Source organism: Nicotiana sylvestris, chromosome 12 (assembly GCF_000393655.2).
Source record: "Nicotiana sylvestris chromosome 12, ASM39365v2, whole genome shotgun sequence".
In the NCBI taxonomy this organism is placed as follows: domain Eukaryota; kingdom Viridiplantae; phylum Streptophyta; class Magnoliopsida; order Solanales; family Solanaceae; genus Nicotiana; species Nicotiana sylvestris.
In genome coordinates this window covers 814,250-829,807 of record NC_091068.1, presented here as the reverse complement: position 1 = coordinate 829,807, position 15,558 = coordinate 814,250, and the positions used below count along the sequence as shown (strand labels likewise).

Genomic DNA, 15,558 nt, shown 5'->3' with positions numbered 1-15,558 from the left:
TATGTTGGATCAGTATATTATACTGGAATTCCAGTATATTATGCTGGAGTATTTTTCGGATTTTGAACAGTTTTTTCGTTCAGATTTATCTTTACATGAAAAGTGGCTAAATTTCGATTACTTTTGAAACTGTGGCTATTTTTGAATGACTACTTGTAAATCTCGCTATTTTTAAATTTCTCCCAATTATTCTCTCATTGCAGTTTTCTTCTTGATGTTGTGGAGCTGGACAAGATATTCCACATATTCAGGGAGGGGAATAATGTAGCTGATGCACTAGCTAGACATGGAAGAATTTCGATTCCACTATATGGAAGCAGACAATATAGTGTTATGGGACACACCTTCCCAGAGGCAGAACCAAGATTTTAAGTTTATGGGTTTTGAATTATCCCGGGACTCATAGCTTTTTTTAGTTACTAGGTTCGTAATTAAATATTTATATATATTTAATGAATTTTCTAATATAGATATCGAATGTAAGTAAAAACTAATGGGTTAATCCGAACATGTAGCCAATAGTCTACCTCTACCCCTGCACCTCCCTTTTTTTTTAAATGCTTTCAATAAGGATCAAGCTGGAATTAATGGTCGTTGTGCGATCCATTTCTCTTGTTTGTAATGACTAATGTCACGTCCTTAGTCGTTAACTAAGTATATGTGCGACACTTGACAACTTGCTCACGATTTTTCACAACTTGCTCACGTTCTTGCTATACCAAGTCAGCCTTTCTACACTCAAGATCGCTAAGAGAATGGTAGAAAGAACACTAGAGAATTGTTAAATGAAGCTTTGTATTAGAGAGAACTTGAATTGTTTGCTTGGTTGATGAATTACAAATGAATGCGCCCTATTTATACTAATCACCTAGGGGCTAGTATGTAAATAATAATTATTCTACAAGTCCTTCCGTATTTACAAATAAGTCCATTCTCTAGAATATTCTACATAGCTAGAAGGGTCTTCCTAAGGAAATCTCTATATTTCTCTAGAACCTTCCTACAAGTGCATAAATATCTAGAACATTTCCAAGGAAATTCTCCATAGTTCTAGAATATTCCACCAAGATCTAGTCCCTAACTTATGTAACCATTCCATATGGCAAAAATTTATGCCAAGTGGCACCTACGTGGCATGATGATGTGGCGGGTCATGACACTCTCCTCCACCTAATTTTGTGCCACCCTCGGCACAAAGCATCGACACATAAGCACGCACATCGCCTTGGCATCGTCGGAAATCTTTGTCCATTAGCCATGATGCCCTACGAAGCAGTTCGACTTCCCATGTTACAAAGTACTGGTCACCTTTCTTTTTGCCTCGTTTGCACTTTGGACGGCTAGCCATGATGGTCTCGATCCTCCGCCCATCTGATGCCTCCCCTTTCTCTTGGTCTGAATCTCCCCATTACTCAACCAAGTCCAGAAACTTCTCAAGCATCGGGTCTATGCTTTCACTCCCTATTTGGCTGCCCTCCGTGATCCCATCCTTGCTAGCAAACTTGACCCCTCTGCTTGGTGCATCATCTAAGTCTGATAGTGTGCCATCATTTTGTAAATTACCATCCTCTTCAACTATGTCCGCTCAACTTTTCTTGCCACCACCATGTTCTATTTGCATGGCACCAAGATAGGCTTCGGAATCCCCTACTTTCGGCTTAGGTTCCAAGCGCATCCCTCCAATGCAGGCGGTCTCTCGTGTGTCACCCTTGTGTCCCTGAGTAAAATTCCCGATCATTGTTGCAAGATTACCCAACTCTGGGCATTCACTTGCCCGATGTGATCCTTTACAAAAGTAGCACCCTCTCTTAGACACGTACTCACTATTGTTTTCCGACCCCTTACCGTTTCTCTTGGACCCCTGTCCATTATATGATGGCCCTTTGCCATTGCCCTTGTATACATCGGCTATGCCTTTCCCATTGTCCTTGTCATGATCTCCCTCACCCCTCTCGAAGTTGCCTTCTTTGGACTTGGCAGACTCCATCTTGAAGTCAACAAGTGACTCGGTTACCGCTATGGCCTCGTCCACATTGGCTACTTGATGTCTTCTTAACTCCTGCTTTGCCCAATTTTGCAACCCTTCCATGAAGTGAAAAAGTGAATCTTCCTCGGATAATGACGGGATTTGCAGTATTAAGGTAGTGAACTCGTGCACATACTCCCGAATTGTGGTCGTTTGTCGGAGCTCCCCTAGCTTCTGCCTAGCCTCATACATTACATTCACCGGGTAGAATTGCTTCTTCAACTCCTTCTTGAACTGCTCCCATATCTCAATGTTGCATAGCCCCTTTTCCATGTCAGCACACTTTCGACGCCACCACAGCGCAACAATCTCTGAGAGGTACAACACAACAATGTTGATCTTGGCCTCGTCATCCCTCACTTTGCCGTGCCTGAAGTAGTTCTCCAAGTGCCAAAGGAAGTTTCCACTTCTTGTGCATCACGAGCACCTTTGAACACCGGGGGTTTGGGAGCCTCGATCTTGGCCTCCCTCGTCGCCACAACATTGCTGGCTGCCTCGGTCACGCTAGCGTCAGCATGCTCCTCGAGTGACTCTATCTTTGCCTTCATGGCATCGATAATGCTCAATGCCTCTATAAGTCTGCACTCCAAGGTAGTGATGGTTTTCCTTAGCTCCATCTCAACCTGCGTATGCCCCTGCAAGTCATTTCAGATGCTCTCAATTTCTTCAAGAGTGTGTCCCTCAAGAACTCTATGGGTGACTTCTACCTTCCCCAAGCGTTGGCCAAAGATCTCGACGGCGTCCATCCCCACATTCACCTTCATCACCCACTCTTTACCGAGCGAGACGTCCTCCGATAGGGCCTCCACTTCATCCTCGCTCGCCTTAGTGGCAGATGGTTCTTGGGATGTAAGCCTCTCGTTTGGCACAACCTCAGGTGGCACCTCCTGGCTCTTGTTGGTTGTATTCCTCTTTTTGTTACGGTTGCTCTTGCCAGCAGCATCCTGGATGACGTTGGCTTGGGTATTGGTAGCACTAACTTCTCCGATGTTCGTCATTCCCTTAGTTTCTACCTTTGCTCTGATACCACGTTCTCACATCCTTAGTTGTTAACTAAGTACACATGCGGCACTTGGCAACTTGCTCACGATCTTGCACAACTTGCTCACGTTCTTGCTATACCAAGTCAGCCTTTCTACACTCAAGATTTCTAAGAGAATGGTAGAAAGAACACTAGAGAATTGTTAAAGGAAGCCTTGTATTAGAGAGAACTTGAATTGTTTGCTTGGTTGATGAATTACAAATGAATGCCCCCTATTTATACTAATCACCTAGGGGCTAGTATATAAATAATAATTATTCTACAAGTCCTTCCGTATTTACAAATAAATCCCTTCTCTAGAATATTCTACATAGCTAGAATATTCTATGGACTTTCCTAACAATTCTATAGGGTTCTAGAGTCTTCCTAAGGAAATCTCTATATTTCTCTAGAACCTTCCTACAAGTGCATAAATATCTAGAACATTTCCAAGGAAATTCTCCATAGTTCTAGAATATTCCACTAAGATTTAGTCCCTAACTTTTGTAACAATTCCATATGGCAAAAATATATGCCAAGTGGCACCTACGTGGCATGATGATGTGGCGGGTCATGACATTAATGACTATATTTCTTCTACTTTTCAGTAATGAAGTACTTTCCATTGCTCAGGATTGGAACTTGCTTTTACCAAAAAATCTATTCCCTACAATTAGGGGTGACAAACGGTGGGTCGAGTCAGATATGAGCGTGTCAAAATAGGTAATTTAAAAAAATGGATAAATTATCCGACCAGACCTGTATTTGAGACGGATAAAAACGAGTCTATCCGACGGATAATATGGATATCCATATTATCCATGGCTTCTTAAATATGATCACTTATGAGAGAATTCTTAGTATTCCAAACTTGGAACTCCAATTTAAGGCTTTACAAATGTAAAAGTTAAACACATTAGTTATCCATTGGTTATCCATTTTCTAAGTGGATAATATGATTCTTTATCCATATTCGACCCGTTTTTAAATAGTTCATTATCCAACTCATTTTTGATGGATAATATGGGTGGATAACTGTTTTCTTTTAACCATTTTATCACCTCTACCTACAATAATGAAAGCAGACTTCCAGGTACTATATATATATTATCTCTTAGCTACTCACAAATTATTTCTGATTGTAGTTTTCTTCTTGATGCTGTGGAGCTTGACGAGATATACCACATATTCCGAGAAGAAAATATTGTGGCTGATGCACTAGCTAGACATGGAAGAAGTTCGATTCCACTATCTATGGAAGCGGACAATACAGTGTTCGGTGACGTACCTTTCCCTTTGTTTTAAATACTTTCAATAATGATCAAGCTCAAATGGTCACTACGCTATCCATTTCTCTTGTTTGTAATGACTAACGACCCGTTTGTCCATAGATTTTTTTTCCTTTTTTTTCGAATCTTTTTTTTTTTCAAAATGTGTTTGTCCATGAAATTTTATAAGTTTTTGGATATTCTCCGAAAATGAGTTTTTCAAAAATCAAAAAGTGGTTTTGACCACTTTCTCAAATTTTTCGAGAATTTTTTTTTCATCAATCACAAAATTGCAAAAAAAAAAAAAAAAAAATTGGTAATTAAGTAATTTTATTTACCAAGGAAAATATATGTACAAGCAAAACAAAACCCATAAAGTTAGACATCCCCAACTTTTTACATTCATCTTCTCTTCCTCCCTATCCCCTTAATTACAAAAATAGACAGAATTTAACTAAGGAAAGAAGTTCATCCTTCTCAGCTGCCCCGCAAGTTTTTGATCCCACTGTCTCCTACAATGAACATCTTGTATTATTTTTTCAAGTGAAATGCATGTCTAAATATAATTTCAAATCCAAATCATTTTTCAACTTTACTTCAAATGCTATTTCTTTTTTCAAAAATTATAATTTTTATGTCCAAACGCCTACTAAATACGCTTTTACTTTTCAGTAAGGAAGTACTTTCCATTTTCTCAGCCAAAAATAAAAAAACGAACTTTAGAATCGAAAGCTCGTAAATGAAATTGCAACCATGTAAAAGAAAAGATACATATGAAAACACAAGAATAGGCTTTCCAGGTAAAAATAGCACGGTATAGCCAGTTTTCGGACTGGTCATTCAAAAATAGTCAACGTTTACCAAGTCAATAAAATTTAGCCACTATTTTGCTGCAACAGGGACCGGTCCAGCATAATATACTGGAGTTCGATGCACCTGTGTATGAACTCCAGCATAATATGCTGGAACGGTATACTTTGTTGGCTCCAGTATAATATACTGGAGACTGGAGCACCGGTGCTCCAAACTCCAGTATATTATGCTGGACCGGTATACTTGCTGGAACTCCAGTATATTATGCTGGAGTTCTAGTGTACTTATGCTGGAACTCCATCATATTATGTTGGAGTTCTAGCATATCCTGGAACTCCAGTATAATATGCTGGAGTTCAAGTATACTTATGATGGAACTCCAACATAATATACTGGCGTATTTTTCGGGTTTTGAACAGTGTTTTCGCTCAAATTTATCTTTATATGAAAAGTGGCTAAATTTCGATTACTTTTGAAACCGAGCTATTTTTGAACGACCAGTTTGTAAATCCTATTTTTGAATTTCTCCCGCTTTCCAGTAAGGGATTCTTGTGGCCAAAATTTGTACCAAACCAGTTGGTTCATCATTGTTGAATTTGTCATTATACTCCCAAGTTTTAAATGGTCCGCATAATTTAGGAAAGTTATATGTTAGGACAATTTACTTTTACAGATTTGACATACAACCAAATCATTTTGCTATCTCATAAAAGAAATTGGTATTTCTGACATAAATTTCTCATAAAAAATATACCAACTGAACAAATGAAATAATGTTTGTACTTTAATACTATGAATTTATGTGTGAGAATAATGACAACTTCTAAAAATCCAGCTCCTATGAGACATTTGGCTAGATTTTAGATATATCTACTAGTATACCCTTTGCATAGTCTAATTTAGTAACCTATTTGATACAATATATTTTTTGTAAAAAAAAAAATGATTGGTCACAAAGCCAAGAATTGATAAAACTTTACAAACAAGAAAAGGGAAAAGCTCAGAATCATGAGGCTCCAGCTGTGCATGGTTCGTAACTAGGTGGATAATACCAGGCTTTTGTCTGCGACATGGTTCAAACTCGTGATTTGCGCCTATCCACTAGACCGAATCTCTGGTGGCAAGAATCTCATAAACGAATCGGCAACCCATAGTTGAGGAATGTTCTAATGCATCCGTCCCATCCGGCTGTGACAACCACAAGACCCCACAAATGGCTCGAACTCAATGCACTTTGCCAAGCACTCTTCAAGATCTTGTATTCGGATTTAGATATAGAAGGGGACGCATTTGCTGGACTTGAATCGGGCAATTTCTCCTCCGGCCACGTTGGAGAACCCTTTAATATTGAATCCAAGAAAGACGCACGTCCCAAGGAGAAGCAATCTTGTAAAGATGAAGTCTTTGGCTGCGAGTTCTCGTTGACATCACCATTTGCTAAAACACTTCCTGGTGGTAGTGTCCCGGGATTGGTTTTAAAGCCACACCATGGTATTGTAACTGATGCATTTTGGGAAAGGAAACTCTCAGATGACCGAACTTTCTTTGCTTGGCCAGTTGTCCCGTCCTCATTACTATAGTTCCAGATATAAACATTTGAATCCTCAGTAACCGCGAGAATGTGTTTCCCATCAGAAGTGAATGATGCAGGACATTGACTACCCAGATTTTGAGTTCCTGGACATGCAGCAGATAACACTTTGAGAAAATCTACCGACTATTAAATTAGAACGGGAATAACTGCAAACACCTTATGCTTGGAGTTAACCAACACACCTTTGAATTTACAGATGATGTTGGATCCAGAAAGTATTCGAACTTGTGAATCAGCAGAAGTAACCATGACTTTGCTTGAGTCGTTTGGGCAGTACTGTATGATGAAAGTTTACGTTAGTTCTCACGCGCATAAAATCAGTACAAAAGATCATTCTTGTGAAAAATAAGGTAAGGAAATAAATAGTTACCTGAAATCCGGTTACTCGCTTGTTAGTAAGCTTCTTCTTTCCTTGTAGGCTTACATGCGAGCCCATCTGCAAACGATTACCTAACCCAAAGAAATGATAATCCATTAACGTGAAAAGTATCAACTGCTTACAACTGACACAGCTGTGGCGTAAAAAGGAAAATGCGTCCAGCATTTCCAAATGTGATTTCTTTTGTTAAGTAGTATGCACGCATGTATGTTTAATGCACAAGGTTGGTTAAAACTTGTAATAAAGGAAGATAATACTTTTCATCTCATAACCTATAGTTTGGACAGTTTGTAGTCCGTGCCAAATCTTCTACTACCATGGAATGAGAGAGACAGATAACACATATGTCTAAAACCATGAAACACAAGCCGGAGATGACTTCAAGTCGTATGATTTACCAACATTCTCAACCCCTCCTCCCAACCTTACGCCCAACCAATAGACTAACAGAAAACCGCAATACCAATCTGCATTAATGCTCTTTCCAGTAACTTCGTGTTATCCATATATCATAGCAGAATATTAAGACTACACAGAGGTGGAGCTAGGATTTGAAGCTTATGAGTTCAGAATTCTAATCTTTTTAAGTTATTGGGTTCTAAATTAATGATTTATGCCTCTCCCCCTGCCCCCGCAAGAGAGAAAGGGCGGGGGTAATAATTAAGAGATGGAATGTGCTCGCTAGGAATTAAGCTTGTCCCAAAAAAACAAAACCAAAAGAGGTTCTATTCTTCGAGGCAGACAATTAAACTGCATGATTATATGCTTTTCTACCATGATAACCTACTCCGCAATTCAGCATAATCAATTCCCAGAATTGTTCTATTCTTCGAGTTAATATAGAAAACATTTATCTGAACGACAACGAGAAACATGAAAAGGACCAGAAAAAGGGATAAGAAAACAGACAAGCTTCCGTACCTACTACATCATAAAATCGGCAATTTCCATCCATGTATCCCACAACACCCCCCTGCAGCAGTCACAAGCAACAAACTTAAATAAGTTCCATTTAAAATCAAGTACCATCTTTAAAAAGGTTAAAAAAAACAAGGCAATCAAACCTTTCCATCAGGACAATAACAAACAGCAGTCACTATTTCTTTTACATCAGTCCAATCAATTACTCGACAACCGTGCACGTCCCATAGTCGTATTTTCCCATCTATCGATCCACTAATGAAATAATTATCATCCATAGGATTGAATTCTACACAAGTGACTGCATCAGAAATATGAAATTAACACATGTATGAGGTGACCAACCAGTAAACTCAGAAAAATACTTCGGTAAGAAGAGTAGAAGCGTAGAAATCGGCTCACCATAATTATTATGCGAGTAAACACCAAGGCATTTATCATGTCCTGCTTGCCAGAGACGAGCTGTTTTATCAACAGAAGATGACAGCAGATACTGCAGAAAACGATGTTGCACATGAATTACAGCTTATTTAAAAGATATGTCACAAATATGCTTAAACCAGCGAGATATTATACTGACCCCATTTTTGGACCATGAAAGGGCCAAGACTTCACCCGTATGCCCATGGAACTCGTGCAGTGGTTTCTCCATTATCCGGAATAACTTTGGTGGGAGGACAACACAAGCAGATTCGGATGATTTTCTCATCATTTTCATCCCACTGATCTTTTCTTTATAGTCATTGAGAGAAACTAATTTGGACAAATGATTTAGTGAGAAGTATAAACAAGAGGGGTCAATATCTTGAGCATTGAAATCTTCAGGAATGTCATCTTCGGTCACTCTCCAAATGCGCACCGTGCCATCTTTGCCCGCACTTGCCAAGTATTGGCCACAAGGACTGAACTTCATTGTTATGATAGATCCTTTGTGTGCTAGGAACTCTTGGCCCGTGTAAAGAGAGGACAGTTCTTTTGACTCCTTCTTGCTGGAGTGGACCCGAACTCTTTGAGTACGAACCCCTGACTTTAAATTGAACTCACTGGTAGTAGATTGGACTTCCTTTGTCCTCTCTTTATGTCGGGTGGAAATTGTGAGTTTTTGAAGCAAACTTCTGATTTTCGACTTTGTATCAACCATATTAAATCCCTTAATATCTCTGTGCAGCAATTGCTGAATCAAAGCCGATGAGCCAAGATTTCTCTGAAACTCTTGAATAGTGAATAGCCTGTTTGTACCTACTTCACGTAATCGGCTAAGCATCCCATCTTGGCCCAACTCATCCGCAACAAACTCTGATCCGTTGTCTAGATTCCTAATTTTCCAACACATTGGATCCTCTACGGAATCCTTCTCCAATTCCAAAGCTTCATTTGATTGGGAAGATCGACCAGAGAAAAAATTTCCTTCAGAATCTGAGTTTGCGAGCACAGTCTCATTGACATCCCTAATTCTATCGGCGTTCGTCTTGCTTTCATTAGAGTATATCTCGGCCATTTCAAGTCCATTGCGTCTGTCACGGTTCGAGTTCAAACCCATCCATTTCAAGAATCTATTGCGGCGTTCATCAACACTTTCAGGATCCTGAGTCCAAACTTCATATCCTAAAGCGCATTTGGCAATCTCAGAACCATCCGAACCCAAATCAGAGAGAGAACTAATCTCATCGTGTATATCAAAGAAACTATCTTCTTCAGTCTCACAGTAAGTTCCCATATTTATTCAAATTCAACCCTCAAAGTACTCCTTCGAAACGAACATAAAAACATATCAGAAGCAGACTTCAAAAGCAATATAATTTTTATATTGTCAATCAAACAGGAAATATCACTTCAAAAATCAGACCACTTCTTCAATTCACACCACCAACCCCACAAGAAATCCCCATCAACAACAAAAAGGAAAAAACTTTAAAGTCTAAAAACCGATATTTTAGCATTCACTAGATGAAATGGAGACAGAGAACCAAGTGAACTGAAGTCAAGCAATTCCCAAATCAGAAATAAACTTCAAAAGCAAGGGGAAAAAATCAATCAAACAGGAAAGAGCACTTAAAAAACCAACCCATTTCTCCAATACACACCACCAACCCCACAAGAAATTCCCATCAACAACAAAAAGGAGAAAACTTTGAAGTCTAAAATCCCAGATTATCAAGAATTAAAAGGCAGCCTGGTGCACTAAACTCCCGTTATGCCCGGGGTTTGACGAAGGGCCGGACTATAAGGGTCTATTGTACGCGGTCTTACCCTATATTTCTGCAAGAGTCTGCTTCCACGGCTCGAACCCATGACATTCTGGTCACAAACAATCAAGAATTGAGCATCAAAACCCCCCCAATTAACAAAAAGGTGGAAACTTTAAGGTCCAAAATTTCCATATGATCAAGAATTGAGCATCAAAAAACTCCAATTAACAAAAAGGTGGAAACTTTAAGGTCCAAAATTTCCATATGATCAAGAATTGAGCATCAAAAAACCCCAATTAACAAAAAGGAGGAAACTTTTAGGTCCAAATTCCCATATGATAAAGTATTGAGTATCAAAAACCCCTCAATTAACATAAAGGAGGAAACTTTAAACTCAAAAATTCCAATATGATCAAGAACTGAGCATAAAAATCCCCAATTATGAAAAAAATAATACAGATCTTTCAAAAGGGTAATTAAGCAACCAAGTTAATATAAAAAAGAACAGTAATCAATTGTACATAATCAACAGAAAAACTTAAATAAACATGCTTATACAGTTATACAAATTCAAACAATAATAATTCACTATTTTCAGTTAAAAAAGAAAAGATTTTGCTTACCTTAATTAATTTCCATGAAATTATGAAAGAACCCCAGAAATTATTTCACAAAAAAATGATCTTTAGCATCCAATAAATGAAATGGAGAATTGAGAACAAAGTGGACTAAAGTCAAACAATTCCAAAAATAAAAATGGATTAAAACTAAATATACTAAGATAAAAAGACAAAATCCCAAGAAAAATGGGAGATGATCCCAAAGATGAGAAGTGAAAAAAAATTGAAAATTTCGAAGAAAATGCTTAATGTCTGAAAATTCTGGCTTTCACTTTCGACGGAGGGGACAGACAAATTTTGTAATTTATGTTGACGGTTTTACCCTTCCCCGCCTTTGTTGTGTGTGTCCGTCCAACTAACGGTTGTAACGATTCGTGTCATGTCTGTTAATTTCCACCAAATTAAATGCTCCTTTTTTCGTTTTATTTTTCGTAATTTATATATATCTAAATTTTAATTTATATTATTGCGTTTAATTTGGTTTCAGATTTTCAAGGACATGATCTTTGATAGAAGGTGTGGATATCGAGCATTATGGTTGTAGGTTAGAAGATAGTAGTACTCTTTTCTACTTTGTATCGGGTGAGAGACTAGTCTGATGAAATTGTGTCCTAGACTGCTAGTGGTTATTGTTATGTCCACACTATTCTTCCACTTTTCATAATATCGAGCTTTACTTACGTTTTATTGTTACTGTTTTTCATCTATTTTCTGGTACTTATGATGTTGTTATTATTTCTAAGATTTCTGTTGATGTACTGATATATTGTCTTTTTCGTCTCCTTGAGCCAAGGGTCTATCAGAAACACGCTTTCTACACCCTTGGGATAGGGGTAAGGTCTGCGTACTCTCTATCTTCTCGAGACCCCACTTATAAGATTTTATTGGGTTGTTGTTATTGTTGTTGCGTTTAATTGAACAAAGTGTCTAAGAAAAAAAAATAGACTCTTCGTATCAAAATTTACATTAGTTTAAGATTATAATTTAAAAAAAATATAAATAGATATTTTTTTAAATGATTAAAAAAATAAGAGTGACTGCATAAATTAAAATGGAAAAAGTACATAATAATTGCTCTGTTATACGAGAACTATGATGCTAATAAAAAAAGATGATAATATTCGTGTAACTATACAAGGATTAAACTATCATTTTTATGACATCTCAAATTATTTAATTATTAGTGTTGATATATACGTGCAGAAAAAAATGTTAATTTATATGTTGGTTCTTACATTTCTTAAAGTAAAATCCGCATTTTTAAAAATTGTATTAAGAATACCACATTTTATAATTAAATATGTTTGGTAGGATTTGGTGTATCCAACCTTTTGTCTCATACCTACTTTCTGACAAATTAATCAATTGGATTGTAGATTTATTGTACATTAATTGTATAGGTGTAATTGAAATAAATTTGTATAAGTAAGAATTGGCATCAATAAATTAAAATTCAAGCACTTAATCATGAAGTTTTCTATAAAGACATGAAGTTTTAGTTGTAAAAAATAAAGTCTATGCTGTCATGCTCAGTGTTTTAAAAGGCGTGTGCGTAAGGCGACGCGTTTTGCATATGTCTCAACGAGGCGTAACCCGTGGCACGGGGCGTAAGCTCCATAGGTATTTAATTTTTAATATTTTATAATTACAATAAATATTTATAAACAGGTAAAATTTCATAAAAATTGAAGAAAACTATATATATATATATATATATATATATATATATATATATATATATATATATATATATATATATATATATATATATATATATATGTGTGTGTGTGTGTGTGTGTGTGTGTGTGTTCCATCCCCATAAAAAATTAGTCAAAACAATTTATTATACGCTACTTAGAAGCACAAGTAACTTGAGTCGAAAAAAATAAAGTTTTCTACATGTAGGAATAAAAAGGATGACTAACCTGCTGTTTGCAACAAATTTATGTAGAGAAAATAAAACTGCAATCACAAACAACTATAAAGAAAAAAGGATTTATTGATAAACATTTCAAGTTACAACTCTGTTTATCCCTTGATTCTTCTCTCCGATTTATTCTACGTGATTTGAGGGCCTTAGCGACATATTTCTCGAACATAGGACTTTAAGCAAGACATATTTGACATGTCTTGGATCTTGTAACGAATATTCCAAGAGTTTCATGGAATTTCGGAGATCTCATATTTGATCTCTTTGTGCATATTCCGAGAGTTTATGGAATTGCTGAGATCCTCTTTGAAGGACATATGTAACCTTATTTATAGGAATGAATTAGGGTTTGTGTGGAGTAGCCACCAAGTAACCCTAATAGACTGCTAATATTTCAAGAGTTGTCTTGAATTTAGGATTTATCTTGATCTATTAAAATTTTAGTGTCTACACCTGCAATTTGAACTTTGAACTTGTTGCTATGATGTATAATGTAGTTGTCTTTGTATTTGTAAAGAAAAAAATTAAATATTCGTTGCTTTTGACAGATATTAGCACACTAACGGGCAAGATAAAGAATTGGAAAAGACAATGAATTAGGGCTTCAATCATTAAAAAAGGTCTTGACTTTTAAATTTAATATATTTCACTTCCTTTTTAAAACTTTTGAGTAATTATCAAGCTGACTTTTGAGAATTTCGGTATTATATGAATGGCTTATTCAACAAATTTTGTTTTAATTTGAAAAAGTCTCTAGGACTTTAGCCTTACTAAAAAAATATGTCTTAAACGCCCGGGCGTACGCCGGGACGTATGCCTCTTGAGACTTTCGCCCCACACCATTGCCTCGGGACGTTTTTGGTGCGCCCCGCCCCACGGCTCGCCTCAAAAACGCCTTTTAAAACACGTCATGTTGAAGATGGAAGTTATTTCCTCTTTATAAACTTCTAAAAACTCCGATTGGAAAATGTCTGTGAACTTTTCATCCGAATATATTTTTTAAAACTTGTCATGCATACAAAAATTATAAATTGAAAAGTAATATATTTATCATGTGTTCGAGCCAACTTACACGCATATTAAATATTTTATTAAATTTTTGATATTTTCACCAACATAAATATTGGATAATATAATTTTGTCTATCACAATTCAGCTAGATGGAAAAAAATATATCTAGTAATATAAATGTCAAAACATTGAAAATTAGCTTAACAGTAATCCAAGCAAAGTTAACTTTTGACCAAACAATAAAAGGACGTAACAGTAATGTCATATTCTTCCATTCTGTACATCGTTTTCGTTCTTCTTTTTTCTTTTTTTTTGTTTTCATATTGTTATTTGTTAGGACGGTATTCCTTAAGAAAATTCCAGAGAAAAAAAAATGAAATTGTGGCCCCTATAATTCGTCAAAATAATGCATATTATGACCTTTCATTTGTCAGCTGCTTTGTATCAAGGGAGATTGATTTATTCTTAATTTGATTTTTTTTTTAAAAAAAAAAACGAGAGAGAGAGATTTACCGTATGATAATTGATATAATATAATAAACCTACCAATTATCCAGTGGCGGATATACATCGACACATATTACTTTTGACCCGATTTAATAAATTTGTATACGTAATTATAAAAATATTTAGATAAATATTGAGTAAACACCCACAACTAAACTCTCTTTTCCTCTTTTTCGGATTTTTTATGGGCGAGCATTCATAACTTTAAAATCCTGAATCCGTCATAGCAATTGTCCACCCTGATAACATGTTAATGAGTTTGAATATAAAACTCAAAATTTTAAATTAAAAGGTGAAAGGCGAGTTCAAAACTCTAGTAAAAACTTATCTAACAAAAACTTATCTGATATTTATTCCAAATAAATCTAAGTAAGACATGTGTATATATATTTGGCCAAAACCAGAGGCAGATTTAGGATTTCTGAAAAATGGGTGCATCATTCCGGGATGGGAAAATCGAGTAAACTCTAAGCGTATGGGAACGGAAAAGTTGGGAATTGATTGCTTTAGTGATTTAAAGAAGGGTTTCATCAAATATGCATATGTATTCTTGTCAAATTATGTACATCATATATATACTTTAATCAAGAAACACGGGTTCACGAAAGGATGATAAAGATGAACCATATTTTATACCATGGATCCATCTTGGCCGAAACCTTTTGTTAAAAATGAAGGAATGACATCCGTTACGCCATAATTATTATATGTACATATAAGTACACACATCATAGGTTTAATTATTCGTTATCCGAATTTTACTAATTGAATTAATTTTGATTAAAATCCTATAATAGGAAACCATTTCTCGCAATTATATTTCCATGATTTTGACAAATTAACACGAACTCTTGACTTTGGCTGATTATACTAAAAAATTGCCACCGGCAGAAGCACACCACACACGGACACAATATTTTTTAAAAAATAAAATAAAAAATATGACCGGTAATTAAGGAAAAAAAGGTTTTAAATTAATGAAAGAATTGCCTTTGACTGGGTTTTGCTTTAATGTGTCTTGTTGGTATGTCATTTTCAATAGTTAAAGGCGTAATTGGTTGCGTAAAAGGCTAAAAAAAAGTGGTGTAGTAGCATTAGAATTTAGAACCCACACATTGACCATGGAATAGTGTAATGTTTTTTATATCATTAAATTATGATGACCTAAGTGGGATGGTAAGCAAGAGGTTGTGAGTTCGAGTCTCCTCAAGAGCAATGTGGGAAGTTCTTGGAGGGAAGGGTGCCGGGGGTCTATTTGGAAACAGCCTCTCTACCTCAG

The 15,558-nt window shown here is 36.3% G+C and overlaps 2 protein-coding genes across 4 annotated transcripts; both read right to left on the bottom strand.

Moving 5' to 3' along the window:
* Nucleotides 1-1,585: 1,585 nt before the first annotated feature.
* Nucleotides 1,586-2,299, bottom strand: LOC138884235 (uncharacterized). The gene has a single exon (XM_070165309.1). It carries the CDS (start codon nt 2,297-2,299, stop codon nt 1,586-1,588), a length of 714 nt encoding a protein of 237 aa, XP_070021410.1.
* A 3,587-nt stretch (nt 2,300-5,886) lies between these two features.
* Nucleotides 5,887-11,042, bottom strand: LOC104221174 (uncharacterized). 3 transcript variants are annotated; one of them, XM_009772173.2, is made up of 9 exons: nt 10,835-10,924; nt 10,273-10,320; nt 8,603-9,769; nt 8,425-8,515; nt 8,166-8,323; nt 8,023-8,074; nt 7,093-7,172; nt 6,905-6,998; nt 5,887-6,805 (listed from the first exon to the last, which is right to left on the bottom strand). In XM_009772173.2, the coding sequence occupies exons 3-9, from the start codon at nt 9,737-9,739 to the stop codon at nt 6,258-6,260; spliced, it is 2,160 nt and encodes a 719-aa protein (XP_009770475.1). In that variant the 5' UTR covers nt 9,740-9,769; nt 10,273-10,320; nt 10,835-10,924; the 3' UTR covers nt 5,887-6,257. The 3 variants fall into 3 exon arrangements, with proteins under 3 accessions (XP_009770475.1, XP_009770473.1, XP_009770474.1); XM_009772171.2 differs by lacking the exon at nt 10,273-10,320 and having other exon boundaries at nt 10,835-11,042; XM_009772172.1 differs by lacking the exon at nt 10,835-10,924 and having other exon boundaries at nt 10,273-10,360.
* Between the last annotated feature and the right edge of the window lie 4,516 nt (nt 11,043-15,558).